General features: G+C 32.9%; 1 protein-coding gene across 1 annotated transcript; it reads right to left on the bottom strand.

Annotated features, from left to right (window-relative positions):
• Positions 1 to 1854: 1854 nt before the first annotated feature.
• LOC121391621 (phospholipase DDHD2-like) lies at positions 1855 to 4897 on the bottom strand. The gene is given in 15 exon segments (XM_041523185.1): positions 1855 to 1930; positions 1978 to 2140; positions 2491 to 2593; positions 2642 to 2711; positions 2870 to 3095; positions 3169 to 3244; positions 3636 to 3734; positions 3780 to 3880; positions 4023 to 4070; positions 4073 to 4156; positions 4201 to 4299; positions 4355 to 4415; positions 4466 to 4603; positions 4660 to 4735; positions 4800 to 4897. Coding segments are annotated over 15 exon segments (1518 nt in total).
• Between the last annotated feature and the right edge of the window lie 14235 nt (positions 4898 to 19132).

Raw genomic sequence — 19132 nt, forward strand, 5'->3', positions numbered from 1 at the left:
TAAGTAATAGTATAGCTATTGATTACATATATGTTGACATCTTTCTATTTTTTATAGCTGGTAATGTTATACCAACAGTGACTCTAGATAGTGAAAACAGTAAGTTATGTATTGTAATTGTGGTTATGTATTATAATATTGTGTAGTTCTTACGTTCAAGTAACATTGTTTATATTGCTGTGTCAATAACAGTTATAGTTACTGCAGGTATTGTTAATACTTTCTATATTAAGCAGTTAATAATTTACTTTGTTTGTTTCTTGTAGTTATTTGTGTAATTGCTGTAATTATAGTGTTTTTCTTGTTCTCAAACGAGAAGACTTAATGCACAGAAATATGATATTTTCTGAAGATAATAATGCTAAGCAAAATCCATTGTAATTTGGAATCAATAGAAAAAAAACATCACGAACAATTGTAAAGTTGATTTTTGACTATTTTTGTTTATCTTTATAAAATGAAGATGATTAATATCAATACATACTCCTATATGTGTGCATGTGTGTGTGTGTATATATATATATAAATTTTAACATTACTGATGCTTTATAGAGTATTTTCTTTTACTTTACTGTGGATGACCACAGAAATAGCATAAGGACACAGCAGGTCAATGTAAATCCAGTAGTAATATGAAGTCTATAGCCCATACAGTGAACTGGTAATCAATTATTCTATTTACAAGATAATAAGAGTTGGTTTCTTGTGAACTCTATTAATAATGAAGAGTAGAACAATAAAGAATATTCTTAAATAGTTGGACACATTTCATTAATTTTTTTGAATCATAAAATATAACACTATACTTTTTCAACTAATTCTTTAGCTTAGTACATTTCCTTAACATTATAAATGGTTTAATAAAATCTCGCTCCAAGTACGAGAATCTCTTTCTAGCCATTTCTGTAACATTTTCAATTATTTGGTCATCAATATCTCTTCTCTTTCTCTCAATTTTGTTACATTCATTGTATTCAAGACCCAGATAGATACAGAACTGTAGGAACTCTGAGATACTCTTTAAATGAATCAAGAGATTCTCATCTTTTGGAATAACCCTTGATGAAAAAGGTAGATAAAGATAATTAACAAATAATAATAGTAATTACTCATTTTCCTAAATCATCACAAACCTCCACTTCCTCTAATATCAGTATGATCATTATGTACTTTTCCCATGACTTGGGTTTACTTCATTGTCTATGATAATAGTAATGATCCTATCATTAAATTAATTATGCCTTTTATTGTTAATCATTAATTATAATAAGCACATAATTTATGTATACTACGCTATGTACCTTCATTTGTAGTGGCAATGTATGGTATCACAATTATAGCACATACTAATACTACAATAGGAAGACTCCACAAAACTACTTTATAACACAACTGATTGGAAGACATAGTATTTGAAGGTAAACTATGTTTCTTTTGTTGTCTTTGTGTCCTGTCTTTATGTCATATACTCTATCAGCAGTTTTCTGATCTCCCATTAATTCTAATACTTTAATAAGCGCGTCATATGTAGCATCTAATCCTTTATTTTGTCTCCACAGAGTGAGTAAAGCTATCTTCTGTTCATGATGATGCTCATTGTGATCTCTTTTGATATCCACTATTTTAGCATCACTGTCCTTGTCAAACAGATATCGAACTAGTCTCTCCCATTCTGGCATAGCAGTAGCTATCTTATCAATGTCTTCATCACTAATCTCTTCCTCTAACAATTAGCCATAATAAAAAGAGGCGGAGACTATTAAAATGGTCCGCCCCAAGTTTCCAATTTTCAGCAACAATAAAATCCATCATTATCAAAGTTTATAATAATTAAATTACTTTATAAAATATGTTTCATGATTTGATGATTTCCAGATGTGGATTGTTGTAAATTTCCTTTAAAATAAGTAAAGCAGTGTCTTCAGATCTCCTATAGAACAAACTAAAATAATTGACAACAACAACATACTATCATACCAGTAACACAGATGACTACTTAATGCAAAGAGATATTCATTCAGTTTCTCAATTGGTTTTTCCTGAAGAACATGATCAATTCTATTTCCACCATTAAGTTTACCAATAGGTACATGAAGATCACTAGCATATTCATCAACAGATCCTTGAGAACTGACCTCAACTAAATGAATAATGAACATGTTAGTATTTATAAACCACTTATGTCAGTAGGACTTTAATAGGTTATAAGCATTAGTCTAATAATGTTGATTATATATTACATAATATTATAATTCCTTGGACCTGATAGAGTATTTTATTTACCTTATATCATTTCATTCTCTTCTTCTTTGCCTCCACTAACAGTACCTGTAGTGGTATGTGCACGAGCTAGTTCATTTAACTGATGCCACATGTTACGAATTCCTTCCACTAAATGATATTGTACAGATTGACTTACACGTTCAAAGTTCTCATATAATTCTATTAGAAAGTGATAAGTAGTAGTAACCTGTTATGTACTAGACTAACCTAAATGGAATCTCTTTCTTCCTTTGTGGTGTGGCATCAGGACAGGTTTTGATGGAGGATAAGGAATTATTAGAGGCTCTAAACGATAAGCTACAGGATCAAACTAAACGAGATAGAAAGATTAGTGATATATGATATGTAATTAACATACTGGATGATAAATATTAAAAAGGGCAGGACAAGTGGGTAGTTGATAATCTGGTCCGAGAGTCTCTACACCTCTGTATGAAAAAAACAGATAATAAATATTATATACGTGTTAAAATTGTTGGTAATGACAACATAATAAATGTAATCAATGACTAGTTACTCTATTATTAGTGTATACACATACATGTATATATTGTGACTATATATTTATATGTATTGGATGATCTACCTGATAGTAAGAAACAGTCCAATAGGTGATCCCACACAAAACAGGTAAGATGGCTGAAAGTTGAGTTGAGGATAGACAACTAATGGCTTCCCTGTCCCTCCAACACCATTCACAAAACTTAACACCTTCAATGCCTCGACTCTGTTCTGATAATTGTTGTTCTCTTTGAATTTGAGCCTCCTTTTCACGAGCAATTTTCTCTTCAGCAAGTCTAAGCTTTCTTCTCCTAAAAGATATATAAAAGCAGGAAAGAATATGACAGACTTACTTGTACTTGTTTCATTTTTAGACTCCATCACTAATGAAACTAACTAGTTTCTTACGAGGTCCCATTGGAATATCAATCTCCTTCAAATCATCATTTGAGCACATGATCTACAAACATAAGAACCTCATAATGTACAATACAACATTATAGTGATTATATAGTCCCCATACCAATACTCAGTCTGGGTATGAGAATAGTGATTGTTTTACACTAACAAGTATTATACTCAGGGGAACTACAATTCTCACTGGACAAGTCGCTTATCAAACTATCAAAATCAATCTCTTCTTTCTCAAATGTTCCAGCTAATTGAGGTAGTCCTAATTGAGTTAATGCCTCTGTTAATGTAGGAGGTTTCTCAATTTCTTCCTCTATTTTATCATTATCTTTACTGTCTACAAGTGTATCAGCATATCTGCAACTTCATTTGTCTCTATTAATGATGTGGGTGTACCTGATGATAAAGCAAGTCAAACAGAGCAATACGTGATCCTAAGAATGTCCCATTACAGACACATTTCCTGCGAAAATTAGATTTCATTGTTGAAATATTTCTAACATCCTGTTCATTTCAGAAGAGACATGATCAATAATTCTCTAAATAATAATATAAACAGATTACAATATTTCTGTCAGACATACTTGTAAATAGAGAGGACTAGTATAAAATAGAATATCAACTAGTGTATTATTAGTGAAGTCCCTCAGTCGACTAATACTGGGTAGAGATATAGCACAAACATGTGTAGAAAGAGAGAGAGAGAGAGACAGAGAGAGAGAAAGACAGAGAGACAGAGAGAGACAGAGAAAGAGAGAGACAGAGAGAAAGAGACAGAGAGACAGAGACAGAGAGTAGCTACATTAAAGTTAGTTCCATTTACTCGTCTACATCAGCACCATGTTCAAGTAAAGCATTGTGCCAGTGGACAGGTAAAACTCAACTCTTTCTTTGGTCATAACTTGTTCACCAAACTTGTATGTTTTTAACATTAATTGAGCAACTTCACGAAAATCATCAACTAAGTGAAATACTAAACACTATTATATTAACATCATTACTTACCACAATCAATAAGACTTCTAAATGTACTGAGTCTAGCATCTGCAAATGGTTCAATACCATGAACAATAAATACTAAATGGTCTACAGCACGATCTTCACCTGTATATAAATGAATAAATTAAATAGAGTAAGAATACACAAGTTGTATACAGACCCATTTCTACTTTCTCTCTTTCCACAAATCCTCTTAACACAGCTTTAGGTTGATAATCAATCTATAAGATAATAATTATATTATAATATGTACTAGTTGTTGTGTGTTTACTTCATGATTGAGTGGTTGGAAATGTTGAGCAGAATAATGGACCATAGCTGATGGTGAGTGGATAATGACAGCTTCTCCTTGAGGAAGATCTACTCTAGAATTCCAACTGCCACGAATAATGGCTGTAGTGTAAGCTTCCTAAATGTGTGAGAAAATGGAAGTGGGAATGAGGAAGGAAGGAAGTAGACAACTACCTCTAATTTGTTGGCTATTTCTTCTGTATAAGGTAGATACCAACGATCTGTATCACCTTTATAAAACCATGTACATCTACATGTAAACAAAAAATAACATTAATGTAGTATCCAAGTACTGCTAGTATCCTAACACTAACCTTCTCACTTCAGCTGGGGGTTCCTCCCAGTACACAGCTGTTCTCAGTCTTAGATTGAGATCAACATCATATCTTCCACCATCTGCTTGTACTATCATCTACAGATTATAAATAACTAGTTGTAATGATCCTATTAACACTAGATGTATAATTTAATTTGTATTACTCACAGATAGTAAAGGATCAGCCTAACTTCGAATGAATGCTTCCTCAGTTTTGAACAATCAATTATTGAGAATGGAAACCAATACTCTTCATTAGAACGAAGATAAAACCAATGTGGTTTGTACAGGTGCTATCGAAGGTAATGTATTCCCTGTGACATTGGAATGTGAAGCACTTGAAAGAAAGGGTGTGATCTCAGTGGGCAGAGCTGCAGAGGTGAAAGAAGATTGATGAAATAGCATATGATTAGTTAGCAGGCAGAGCTAATGTTGGAGCTTGAGATACATCATATACTAGTTTCATATTAACAGTTGGTTTCTTTCTAATAAGGATTAGCCCCTCCCTCTGTAGAGGGTGAGCCTGTGTGGAAGAGAACTGGTAGGAGGTACAGAAGAGGTTGGAAGTCGAGGAGATTCACTCCCAGAGATAGAGAGATAGAGACATTATAAAACTATAAACATACATAACTTAGAAAACAAAGACTATGCAATGTAATATAAAGGATCAGTCACTTTCTTTGTCCTATCAAAGGTTGTATATGGTATGGCTCAATGGCATCTAATAAAGGCTCTGATAAACTAGTCACACCCACTCATCCCGTGCTAGGACCAGTGTGGTAGTATTCGGTTGAGTAGAGGACTGTAATGGTATAGTACTCAATTCACTAGTATCAGTAGAGTGTGATGGAGTTGACGTTGATGTGGAAGTGACTCCTTTTGAGGCCAGTGGGTGTGGCCATTGCAAATGTGTTAGTATTTTCTGATGACTGCCAAGGTGCAGCTGGAGCTACTATAAATGGACTCCCGCCTAGTAAAGTACAAAGATAAGTAGGATATGATCATATAATATGACATACAATGAATAGTGGATACTGTTCATACTTCAATGGCAAATTAATACTAAACATTAACCCACAGACATTAGATATTAGGCTTCATATGTATTGATTTCCCATTGAATATTATTATTGGATAATAAGTATTATGAGTTGTATGCCACATGCACCAATTATACTGTAAAAATTAATTGGTTGATTTAACCATTATTTGGATATACAGATTGCAATTGCAAACTTATTTTTGTGGAAAAAGTAATCATAATATTGTTTTTATTACTAATGTACTACTGTTTATGTAGTTACATAGCTAACCATCAATTTCATAATACATTAGTAATCAAAATAGTATTATATTTAATTTACATATACAATCTGTATAATGATGTATTAGTTAAATCAACCAATCAATTTTTACAATGTATGTATATAATACTCAAATATCATTTGAAGTGATAATTTACATATATATATATATATATATATTATATTTATTTTGGTGATGGACACTACTTCAATGCAAAGTGATACTGTTCATTCCAAGATCTCAGATTTAGAATCTAGGAAAAGGAAATTGTAATATTACTACGGAAGCCTCAGACGGACATTCCAATTCCTATTTCCAATTTCAATATAACAGGGTTATACGGAGTTTTAGTGTCCGTTCTCGGCTTCTCTAAATAATCGAGCTACAATATGCGACCAAAGTCAGGGGACCCAACCTAACTGGAAACATCTCGCTGACGTTCGATTCTAAGAGACGGCTTGTGGTACTCGCGCTCCGCGTTTACAAGAAAAGCCTAGAAATGGCGCGCATGCCAAAATTGGAATTAGGAATGAGAAATTGGACTCATCAACGGATCGTTAATTTGAATTTTTAGATACGCCAAGGTTCGCGGAAGAAATAAGAAAGAGAATTGGAATGTCCGTCTGCGGCTTCCGTATATTACTACTGTATGTGCCTGTTTCGTTTAATGTCGCAAGACTTCGCATCCCGCCCCCGCACCTTATTTACGAAATCAATATTAAATTCAATATATTTGGTTCAAAGGAGGACGAAAAAATCAAATAATCCTTTGATCGAAAATGTTACAAGAAACTATGATGAAGACAGTAATTTTCTTAAGTCGTTGAATTTTATTAATAAGGTTTTAATGTATCCTTATATAACATAGGTATTTTTTGACATGTGCTCTTGCTCAATCCAGTTATGGAACTGACTTCTACATTGGATTATGCGAAATTATCGGGAAGAAACTGAACATGTGTGGTTGTATATCATGACTACTTCTTCATCACCTGTGTCCTTCACAGTTGAAAACTACAATAATGTTACAATAACAGGAACTGTCACTAACACAGCTTCAGTTAACGTGAGTATTCCTGTAAGTCAAGTTACATTGGACAGTAGCTATTCAAATCGTAATAAAGGGATTCATGTATACACCATAATGGAGGACTTATTTCAGTTCTGGTAATGAACTACCGGCATGCGAGTATAGGTGAATATGTTGCTTACCCATCACAAGATATTGCAGATTTAAATCAGTACCAGTATTATGCTGTGGTCTATAGGAGCTATACCTGATTATACATTAAGTGAAGTGCTTCTTATTGGTGTAAAAAACAATACAATTGTTACTATTATCCCAACTCACACTATTACTGTGCCTAAAAATATTCAGAATCCAAGTAGTCCCAATGTGAAAATTACAGCTGGAACTCCTTTCTCTATTACACTTCATAGAATGCAAACATTTCTGTTTGGAGCACTAGATGTTGATATAACTGGAACTAGTATAGTATCAAACAAACCACTGAGTGTTGTCAGTGGTCATGAGTGTGGTAATGTTCCTAATAGTGTGGCAGCTTGTGAGCATATCATTGAGCAAATACCACCTACAGTAACATGGGGAAGACGGTTTTCCTTCTTACTCCTTATGGTAACAGATCAGGGCAGTATTATAAGATATTAGCTGCAGAGAATCAGACTACATTCAATTTTACATGTGGTAATGGAAATGTATCCACTGTATATCTATCAACATCTGGAAGTACAATCACTAAATATTCAAGTACAAATGCCTATTGTTCTATTGTTTCTGACAAGCCAATATAGTAATTCAGTTAGGACTAAGTCACAATGCAATGGCATTGGTGATCCTGTGATTTCAATGAATGGTGCACAAGTACAAAATTATGACTTTATATTACTATTACAAGTCAAATCCAAAATAAGTGTATTTGGTATAGTTTGGACCTTTATATGTTAATCTTACAGTGCGGAAGAACTTAAGCAAAACTTATGGTAAGATAATAAAGTTTAGTAATACTAAGGATATGCAGCAAAAGTGTATAAAACTTAGTATACTAAGTAGAATTATACACTTTGCTATGTGAACTGGTAGAGATGTCGTCATTAATGTGAAATTAATAATACATACTTAAAACCATAAAAATGGGACATAACTGAATAAGTCATACTTTAATGTAAATTAATTTTGCAATTGAAATAAGGTGTCTGTTGGCTACATATAGGTGCTTCAACTTTTCAAAATACGAAATAAATATATTATATTAAGTTATAAATAATATATATATAACATTGGGTGTACTAGATTAGCAAGCATATTGCAGACATTGTATATAATAAAAAAACGTTTTATAAAAATGGGTGGGATTTCGGCCTTTCAATTGTATTGTAGGTTTTGACATTGAATCCCGTCATAAGTTTCATTAGTTTATTCAGCCTCTTGATTAAAATAACAAACCTAAACCTTTGGGTAGTCATGTTTTTAAAATTGAAACAAAAAGCAAAATATGTCTCATATTAAGTAGAGATAGGCCAAAGTTGGTAATAAGATTGGATCCCAAATATGGCTTGCTACCATTAAAGTATCATTTATTGATAGCCTTAAATTGATTGACAGGAATTATTTTATAAAGAGCAACATATAGACTTACTATACTGGTTAACCCTAATCGGCCATAATATTAAAAGTGTGTCTTTAATTTTAACAGGCAAAGTTTTCAAGCATCAGTGAATCCATGTATGCTACAGAATTCATGTAGCATTCTTAGGGACAATTATCTTCAAATAACACAATAGAAATGCTAAATCTATACTATGAGTCCTAAGTCCAGTTCAATATAACATTTCTCACTGACTGGAACTTAACATATACTGGAAATACAATCCTTCCTCGCTGATTGGATAACAATACCATCCAGTCTACAAGTGAGGGAAAGTAACATAGTCTTACGTAAATTAAATGCTCCATGTGTAGATCAGTGTCTGTGCCAACTAGCTCTATTGTATTGACTAGCCATACTTTACACCTGTTCCACCAATGTGATCTACATGTTATGAACACCGTACACAGCATATTCTCTATGATGAATATCTGCATAATACTACATTAAGTGGTATATAAGGTCCACATTCTATCTTGTAGGTTTATTGGAGACACAAAACAACTGTGCTACTTACACCTACTCAAAGTGTACAACTACCTTCAAATGCGCAAACAAATAGCATATTAGTTACTATACAGCAGTGTTGCAGTCATGGACCATTACTCCTCATTTCACTGCATACCTTTACTGATAGGAGCAGCATTGTTAATATCGCTCAGTGGCATAAAAAATAAGCCTCAAGTCATCCATTGCCCAGTAGTTGGACGGACCTGACTGTCGCAGAGTTCCATCAACTGAGTAGGTGCTTGTGATCCTATTGAGTACACAAAATACCACCTACTATTAATTTGGGGAACACATTTTCTTTAAACCACATTGAAGGTTCGTAAGTACCCAACGATTAAACCATTAGTAACAGAAAATACACACAAGTGAGTAGTGTTATGTCCACAAAACATACCAATGTTACAATGCACTTTTCTGGAGCATATCATTACGTTTGATGGACTAATATTGGTCACTTTTGTGATGTTTCTATGCAGTAGAGTAAGGCTATATTGCTACACTGGCATGTTAGTCGTGATCTATCCTGTTGTATGGCATGGTGATCCATTGGTTAATGCCTAGTTCCCCCTCAGTAGACAATGATCCTCAAATGTGTCAACTTTACTACAATTCTTGAAATGCCAAAAAATCATTACAGTATAGCAATACCAGCTGATACATTACTACCATGGTACTGTGTAAGTAATGGTACGCTAAAACACTGATTTCAAGCCAATATATGATAGTGTATGGGACCAGTGACCTGGGGGGGAATATGTTTATAATTACTCCCGTTGATTGGAACTGGGCCCAATTAGTCATCGTCATCCTCATGGAAAGATATATGTCAGTGTGTACGGATTTAATATTCATGGTGGTTAGTGGATATCCAGCAGGGGAAGTGCTTCTAAAATGGACCATGGTAAGTGAAACGATTAGCTCCTTGATTGATTGCATGAGGACCTAATTTTAGAATGTTGAAGTTAATACTAGTAACACGTTGTACCATCACCAATGGTGGGTGTGAAACACTACTGTCACCATACATTATTATATAGTTATTTTTGCTCATGGGTGGCACTGCGTTATTCTTATAACCAGGCCTGATCAAACATAATTGCACTTGTAAGTGTGTAACAATATTAATGAGAATATTAATAGATTTGGATTGTATTGCAACTAGTGAGTCCACCATGTTCAAATAGTCACGGTGGTTGTTGTAACAAGTGTGTACAAGACGAACAGTACAGGCAATCTGTTCTTGTATTTTCTGTCTATAAAAGTTATAACAAAACTACATTGTTCTGGTAATGGTTGTAATATAAATTTAATGACATAAACTTATACTCATTTATAGATTATCAATGAATGTGCTGCAACCAAGGGTGTTGCCTCATTATGTAAAACACCTTAGGTAATTATAGCTTTCTTGTGATAAGATAATACTCTCAATACAATGATAACCATAGGTGGAATGTGGTGGTTGTACTTATGAATTGCCTCTCGTTGCATACTGGCTTCTCATATTCGAGCGGGTCCGTGGTGCTTTAAACGCGGCCATATACAATATGTATTCCCTATGAACAATGAATGTTAACTGATATATGGAGGCTTGAGCATTCTTGTCATAAATACAAATGGTAGTTACTACTGCTCATGTAATACCAGCTATATATTAACTCATACAAACCATCATTGTGAGGTAAGATCATTGCATGTACTATTACACAAGTATATATGATTTAATTTTTGTAAGGTGTGAATGAATGTACTCTTGTCAATTAGTGGATGTAGGGGTCAGAATTGTGTCAATACAGAAGGGTCCTTATATTTGTTCTGGCTTGCTGGGATATCATCTTATGAGGTAATCAGAAAACTTGTGTTGGTTAGTAAATATATAATATCTACTAATTGACACAGTAATAAATTACCGAGATACTAATGAATGTTATTAAGTAATGGAGGTGTTGTACTCTCATATGTAAGAAACTTTAGACAGGGAAGTTATTATTGTTTTCCTGCTTCTAGATGGATTCCTTATTGAAATGACTACAGACAAAGGGTGATGGTAATCCTAACAATAGAAATGGCATAATTATATTTAATTGGTTCTCATAGACATCAGATGAATGTTACCAAATGGTACCCATCTTTGCTGAACAAACAACTGTTATAATATAAATGGAGGTTATGTCTTGTGATTGTCAAAAAAATGGCTGAAACAGTTGTCCAATGGACTCACTTGCTCTGATATCAATGAAGTGATAGTGTAACAATGGTGGTGGTGACCAAGAAGTGTATTAATCAAGTATGATCTTTACTAGTGGTCATGTAACAACTTGCTACTCAATTGATGAAGAAGAATGGATGTTCTAGTAGGATAACAGATACTGATAAAATTATATATGAAGAAATATCGTATTTTACCGCTTATGTTGGCTTAAGGATTCTTGCTGCCAATCCAAATGTCTGTGAACAGCTGCTGTTGTCATAATTCAAACAGTTCTATTTTCACCGAATTTGTAATTGCTGTTTACAGACCTGCCTCGTAATGGTAGAACCTGTGATGGCTAAGTGTTTTATCATATGTTATGATAGTACTAATCATTTTCATGGTTTTAAATTTAGAAATTGATGAGGATGTTCATAAGGGACTATCCAGCTTGTAATCACATGTGGCCACTGAATGTTTGGGAGTTATTATTGTAAATTTGTGATAGTGGGCTTGAACGTCCTCTATGATAAACTATCCCTGTCCAGGGTTCGTTTTATGAGATTAATAAAACGCCCAATAAAACTTAATAATTTCTTCAACCAATAATTAATGAGTGTGTTTGAGTTAACATGTAGGTTTTGTCAATACACATTGTACGAAATCCATGGGGAGCTATATACGTCTTTGTCAAACGCGAAATGTTACTCACTAGATAAGATTACAAACACAACTGCTCAGGTAAATAAACCCCTGTTAATGATCCTATTGTAGTATTAATCCATGAGATATTCATGAAATAGTCGAAAAACAATGGTGGGGTTGTGTACAGTCTTGTGACTACTATCCCTGGTAGCTATTATTGTAGCTGTGAGAACGGGTTAGTTTTTTCACTTTTTAAATGGTCAATTTAACAGTTCATACTCAATAACATATTATCATAAGTTCCTAATTTATTACACATTCAGTTGTCAATGAGGTTAGTGATAATAATGGTTGATTGTGAACAGAATGTTATTAACAGTGACGGAAGTTACAGTTGTCTTCTTGTAATAGTGGCTACTCATTAGATAGCAATGACAGAAAATGCTCTCGGTAAGTACACATTTGAATGTAAGCTCATTAGGTTACACACCTTACATATAGAGCATCAATGAATGTGATACTAACAATGGTGGTTGTGAACAAATATGTATTAATAAAGTACCATTGTTTAATTTGTTCTTGTTGAGGTCTGTCTTCAAATTGTCTTAGCTTAAATTCGGTTCAGGTACTATTATATATACATACTTAATATGTACATAATACCACGTAGACACAGAATTTGATGCGTGTAGTGGAAGGGATTTCTTGCTGTCCAATATAACATATGGTACTAATATATTGGAAGCTATAGATTGCTATCAATGTCAGTATGGATACCAACGTGGTGGAATTGTTAAACTGTGTACACATGTCTTGGTAGATCATTACTCATTATTGATATTAATCTGATTACCATAATGAGTATAGACATCAATTAATCTCACAACTCAAAATGGAGGACTGGGAACAATTGTCTAAAAATACCAATTGGTAGTTTATACTGGTTCTTGTTTGACTGGAGACTTAATTGATGATAGTAATGGTTTTGAACTGAGGTACAGGTTTGTTATAGAGAAGTGGGTATGTGAAATAATTCGGTTATTATATTTACAGGATAATCAATGCGTGTACTTCATATAATGGAGGTTGTATTCAGACTTGTTCTAAACACTCCTGAGGTCTTGACGTTATGTGGGATGTAACTCTGGATGATGTGCCTAGAATATAGATGGCCATAATTGGACTGGTCATATAAAAGTTTTATATGACAACTTCATAACACTATCTAATGTGTCAAATAGCAATTGAGTGTCACTAAGTAACATATGTTGGTGGTGAACTATACTTGTTATCAATAAAACCAGGAAGTTATCTAGTGTCATGTAATTTTGGTTTAAGTAACAAAAAACAATGGAATAAACTGTAACCAGGTAATTAATTTTGTTAAAGACACTAATGTTATTAATCATTAAAGATATCAAATGAGTGTATAACATGATTAATGGTGGCTACGAATGAAAAAAGTATGTAGTAACACTAATTGGAATCAGATTTATGGTCCTTGTGTATACTGGAGATTACGTTATATAGGGAAAATTCTGTTCTGGTTTGGAAATGCAGATAATAAAATATATTAATGACTTAATCTGACAGATGTATGAGGATAATATTAACAATGGGGTTGTGAACAAGGACTGTTATTAGACTGCCAAATTTCTAAACATTGTTGGAAGTTACTATTGTACTTTGTGATACGGGATTTATATTCGAATTAAAATGCTCATAACTGTTTTAGGTAATTAAGGACTCACATCTTATTTACCTTTATTTTTATTTTTCTTGAAGAGATCAATGAATTCTGACAATAATGGAGAATGTGAACATTCTTTTTCTATTTCAAATGGTAGTTACTACTGTTCAGGTAATACCAGCTATATTATTAAATCTGACAACCATCATTGTGATGGTAATTTTTTAATTTTTTTAAAACCAAATATAATTAATTTTTTAAGAAGGTGAAATGAATATTACTCTTTGCATTAGTGGAAGTAATCAGAATTTTGTAAACGACAGCAGGTTCCTATCTTTGTTAGTTGCTTTGCTGGATACCATCTTATGAATTATCAAATTTTTGTTGGGTATTAATTATATAAATAGTACCTATTGAGAGTAAGTAAAGTACTAGATACTAATTGAATGTTTATTAAGTAATGGAGGATGTACTCAAATATGTATAGATATTTTTTTTTTTTTTTTTTTTTTTTTTTTTTTTTTTTTTTTTTTTTTTTTTTGAATGGGAAGTTATGAGGGTTTCCCTGCAATAGTGGATTCTTATTGAACATGACGGAACGACAAAGTTGTGCTTGTTAAGGTAACAAAGAGAAGAAAAGAATATGTTTTGTGTTTCCTATAGACATCAATGAAATGTACAAATGGTTAACTCATGTTTGTGAACACAAATGTTTGCATTCCTAATGGAAGTTATGTCTGTTGATTTGTCAACCAGTCTTACCAGTTGGTCCATGGACTCACTTGGTTTCTGATATCACTGAATGTGATAGTAAACAATGGGTTGTGTTATCAAAGCGTGTTATTAATCAAGTATGCTCCTTACTATTGTCAATGTAACACTAGCTACAACACTTGTAATAAGATGGACAGGGAATGTTCCAGTCCAGTATCAGATCAGATAAGGAGAGAATTATAGATGTCAGACATATATTTTTAAAGGGTTGGTATGGGGTTGTGCTGCCAATCCAAATGTCTGTGAACATAGTTGTTCATACTTCAAACAGTTCTTTTTACTGTACTAGTAATTCTGGTTATAGACTGGCTAGTAATGGTAGAACATGTGATGGTAAGTTTTATCATATCGTATGATAGTACTAGTCATTTCAGGTTTTAATTTTAGAAATTGATGAGTGTTCAGAAGAGGACTATCCAGTTGTAATCAGATGTGTACTAATGTTAGTGGAAGTTATATTGTATTTGTTACTAGGGGTTGGAACTTCTATATGATTACTATAACCTGTACAGGGTCAGTTATAGAACTTTAATAAATATGAAAAAATATGTTGTGTTCTACCATAGATATCAATGAGTGTTCTGAGAACAATGGAGGTTGTGAAGCCAATTGGACTAATACTATGGGTAGCTATGTAGGTCTCTTGTCAAGCAAACTGGCTATTCAATAGATAATGACACAAACACACAACGGCCAGATAAAGGACCTCTTCTTAATGATTCTATTACAGAGTCATCTAATCTGATATATAATGACTTTGTCTATTAATAATGGAGGTGTGTGAAAGGTCTTGTACTAATATCCTTGGTAGTTATTATTGTAGTGGTAAGACGTGGTTATAGTTCCTGCATTGAGTATGGACATGGTTTTACAGGTATAAACAATAACATATTAATATAAAGTTATAATTATTACACATCAGTAATGTCAATGAATGTAGTGATAATAAGGTGGTGGGTGAAACATACTTGTATTACAGCGAAGAAGTTACACAGTTGTTCTTGTAATAGTGGATACTCATTAGATAGCAATTACAGAAATTGCGTCTGCGTAAAGACAGGTTTGAATTCTCTCATATATTATCCTTACAATTTATAATATCAATGAAATGCGATGTACATAAGCATGGTGTTCGGAACAAATATGAATTAATAAAGTACCATTGTTCAATTGTTCTTGTGCGGTCGGGCTTCAGATTGTTTATAAGATCATTCTGTTCAGGTACTATTAATATACATACTTATATCTCCATTAATACTAACGACACAGACATTGATTAGTGTAGCTGGAAGGAGTTTCTGGATTACTTTCACTATGTACTAATACCATTGGGAAGCTATAGATACTATGTGTCGTATGTATACCAACTTGGAATGATAACCCACACATTTCTTGGTAAGATCATTTACTCATTATTGATATTAATCGATACCTATAATGATGATAGACATCAATGAAATGTTAACAATAAAATGGAGGATGTGAACAGAATTGTCAAACTACAATTGGTAGCTATTCTTGTTCTTGTCTAACGGAGTACTTAATTGACATGATGAGTATAGTTACAGTTTGTAACAGTCAAAGTAATAACAAGTCTTAAGTAATTGGTTTTCATTAATTATTACAGATATCAATGAGTGTGCTTCATATAATGGAGGTTGTAAGTCAGTACTTTGTTTAACACTCCTGGTTCTTATCCTGTGCCTGTAACTCGGAATACATTCTGGCAATAGATGGACGTAGTTGTGGTGTTTGTTAGTAACAAGTTTCTCTATATAATCTTCTTTTGTCCTACTTAGATATCAATGAGTGTGATCTTGGACCAATGGTGGTTTGGTGAGTCATACTTGTATCAATAAACAAGGAAGTTTTCATGTCAGGGTGAGTTGGTTTTAATTCAAACAATGGAATGAAATGCAAGGTAACTGTTTTGTTAACGTCCGGCTCGGATATTATTAATGATTAAAGATATCAATGAGTGTGGACATGATAATGGAGGTGTGAAACAAGTCTGTACTAATACAAATGAAATTTCAGTGTTACTGTTTTTCTGGATTTGTGGTAACATTTATGAGAGGTTAAGGCAAGATAATATTATTGGCTTGTTACATTAGTTACTTTTGTTCTTAGCCATGATGAGTGTTCTAAGGTATCTCTGGCGACTCAAGGTTGTATTAAAAGGTTGGTAGCTACTTTTGTAAGTCTAACTGGATATACCTGGAAAGTGACCCACTTATGTTTAGGTTGTGTATAAATGTGTTAATACTGACATGTTAGTATTTCTAATAGATAAGAATGGTAGGTTGTTGACTCATAAATTGTGATCAGGTATGCCTAATACAATTGGTCTTTCATGGTGCTGGTCATCAGGAGATATATGAACACATTAAACAATAGACCTGGAATGTAAGTTTAATTACTCTTAAAATTAATGTAATTTTTCTTTTGTAAAAGATATACTGAATGTAGTGAAGGGATTATGGGTAGTCAATTATGTATTCACACACTATGGGAAGCTATAATTGTTCTTGTCCCCCCCAATATGGAGATCAACGTAGTGATAACCATAATTGTCTTGGTAAGGATATTTTTAGATTATATTATTACACAATAAAAAAGATTTAATGAGTGTTGTGCTGAGAAAATGGAGGATAGGACAGAATTGTCAAACACAATTGGTAGCATTCTGTTCTTTCTGATATGGATATTAAATGATTACAATAGTCACAAATGCAACCGGTTCATTTTGACTAGCGCTTTTTTTCAATGATTGCTGTGACAATCATTACAGATACAATGAGTCGGTGGCTTCATATAAGGAGGTTGTAGTAAGATTGTTCTAATACTCTGGTTATTACTCATGGTTCCTGTAACTCTGGAGAGTCCTAAATATAGGATGGACATAATTGTTACTGGTCAGTACCACCAGTTTTCTATGACACAATTACTAACACTATCTAACATGTAGATATCAATGGTGTGATAAGGGAAATGGTGGTTGTGATCATACTTGTATCAATAAACCAGGACGTTATCCAGTGTCAATGTGATATTGGATTTTAGCACTGACACCAATGGAAAAGTTTGTACAGGGTGATTGACTAATTAGTTTACTTAAAAAATTATGTAATGGAGTTATTGATATAAAAGATAGTTAATGAATGTGAGATTGGCAAATGGAGGTTGGAACAAATATGTACAAATACTGAAGGTAGTTTCCAATGTACCATGCAACCTGGATATCATCTATACCAATAGTATATTTGCTCAGGTAAATATTTACCCATTATCATATATTCTCCTATTATATCTTAATTTACAAACAGACATAGATGAGTGTTCACTCAATCTAACAAGATGTACTCAAGATTGTCATAACAGTGTTGGTAGTATCAATGTACATGTCAGACTGGCTCATTACTTAGGCAATGATGATCATACTTGCTTTGGTTAGTTGTCTTACTAAGTTTATTTTTATTAGCATGTCTTTTATAAGACATTTAATGAATGTGCTCCAAAATAATGGAGGTTTTGCAGTCAGAGATGTGTAATGACGATGGGTCCATTCATTGTGAATGTAGTTTTAGGTTTTTCCTTGCTTGACAATGGAGTCAGTTGTGAAAGTAAGAAAATAGAAAAAAATAAGATATATTGATGTACTTGATACAACTAATAGTATAGCTATTGATTAAATATATGACGTCATCTTTACATTTTTTATAGCTGCTAAAGTTTTACCAACAGTGACTCTAGATAGTCAATCAGTAAGTTATGTATTGTATTGTGATTATGTATTATAATATTATGTAGTCCTTAAGTTCAAGTAAACAGTGTTTATATTGCTGTGCCAATAACAGTTATAGTTACGGCAGGTATTGTTAATGCTTTCTATATTAAGCAGTTAATGGTTTACTTTATCTAGTTTCTTGTAGTTACTTGTCTAATGCTGCAATTATAGTTTTTTTTTGTTCTCAAACGAAGAAGACTTAATGCACAGAAAATATGATATTTCTGAAGATAATGTTGCTAGACAGAATCCATTGTACTTTGAAGTCATTGAAAAAAAACCAATTTCATGAAGAAGAAAAAACTGTAAATTGACTCAACTATTTTAGTTATGTTTTAGTGGAAAGAACACTATTAATATCTATACATGCTGTGATATATATATATATATATATAGATTAAGTTTTATTTTATTGCTGCGCCTTATTAGTGCTGTTTCTTTTTTATTTCCTTTTCTGTAAAACTAACACACTACATGAAAATAATATAAGCATGTAAGATGACCACTGAAATGGATAAGAACACAATAAGCTTACAGAGGAATGTTTAAATCCAGTAGTAATATGATGTCTATAGCCAATACAGTGAACTGGGTAATCAATTATTCTATATCTACTAACAAAATAATAACAATTGGTTCAAGTACAAGAATCTTTGAGAGGTGAAAAGGTATAATTAATTTAATAATGAGACCATTTACTATTATCGCAGACAATCAATAAATCCAAGTCACTGACAACTATATAATGATCAAACTGACATGA

This window comes from Gigantopelta aegis, unplaced genomic scaffold, assembly GCF_016097555.1.
Source record: "Gigantopelta aegis isolate Gae_Host unplaced genomic scaffold, Gae_host_genome ctg2749_pilon_pilon, whole genome shotgun sequence".
Taxonomy (NCBI): domain Eukaryota; kingdom Metazoa; phylum Mollusca; class Gastropoda; order Neomphalida; family Peltospiridae; genus Gigantopelta; species Gigantopelta aegis.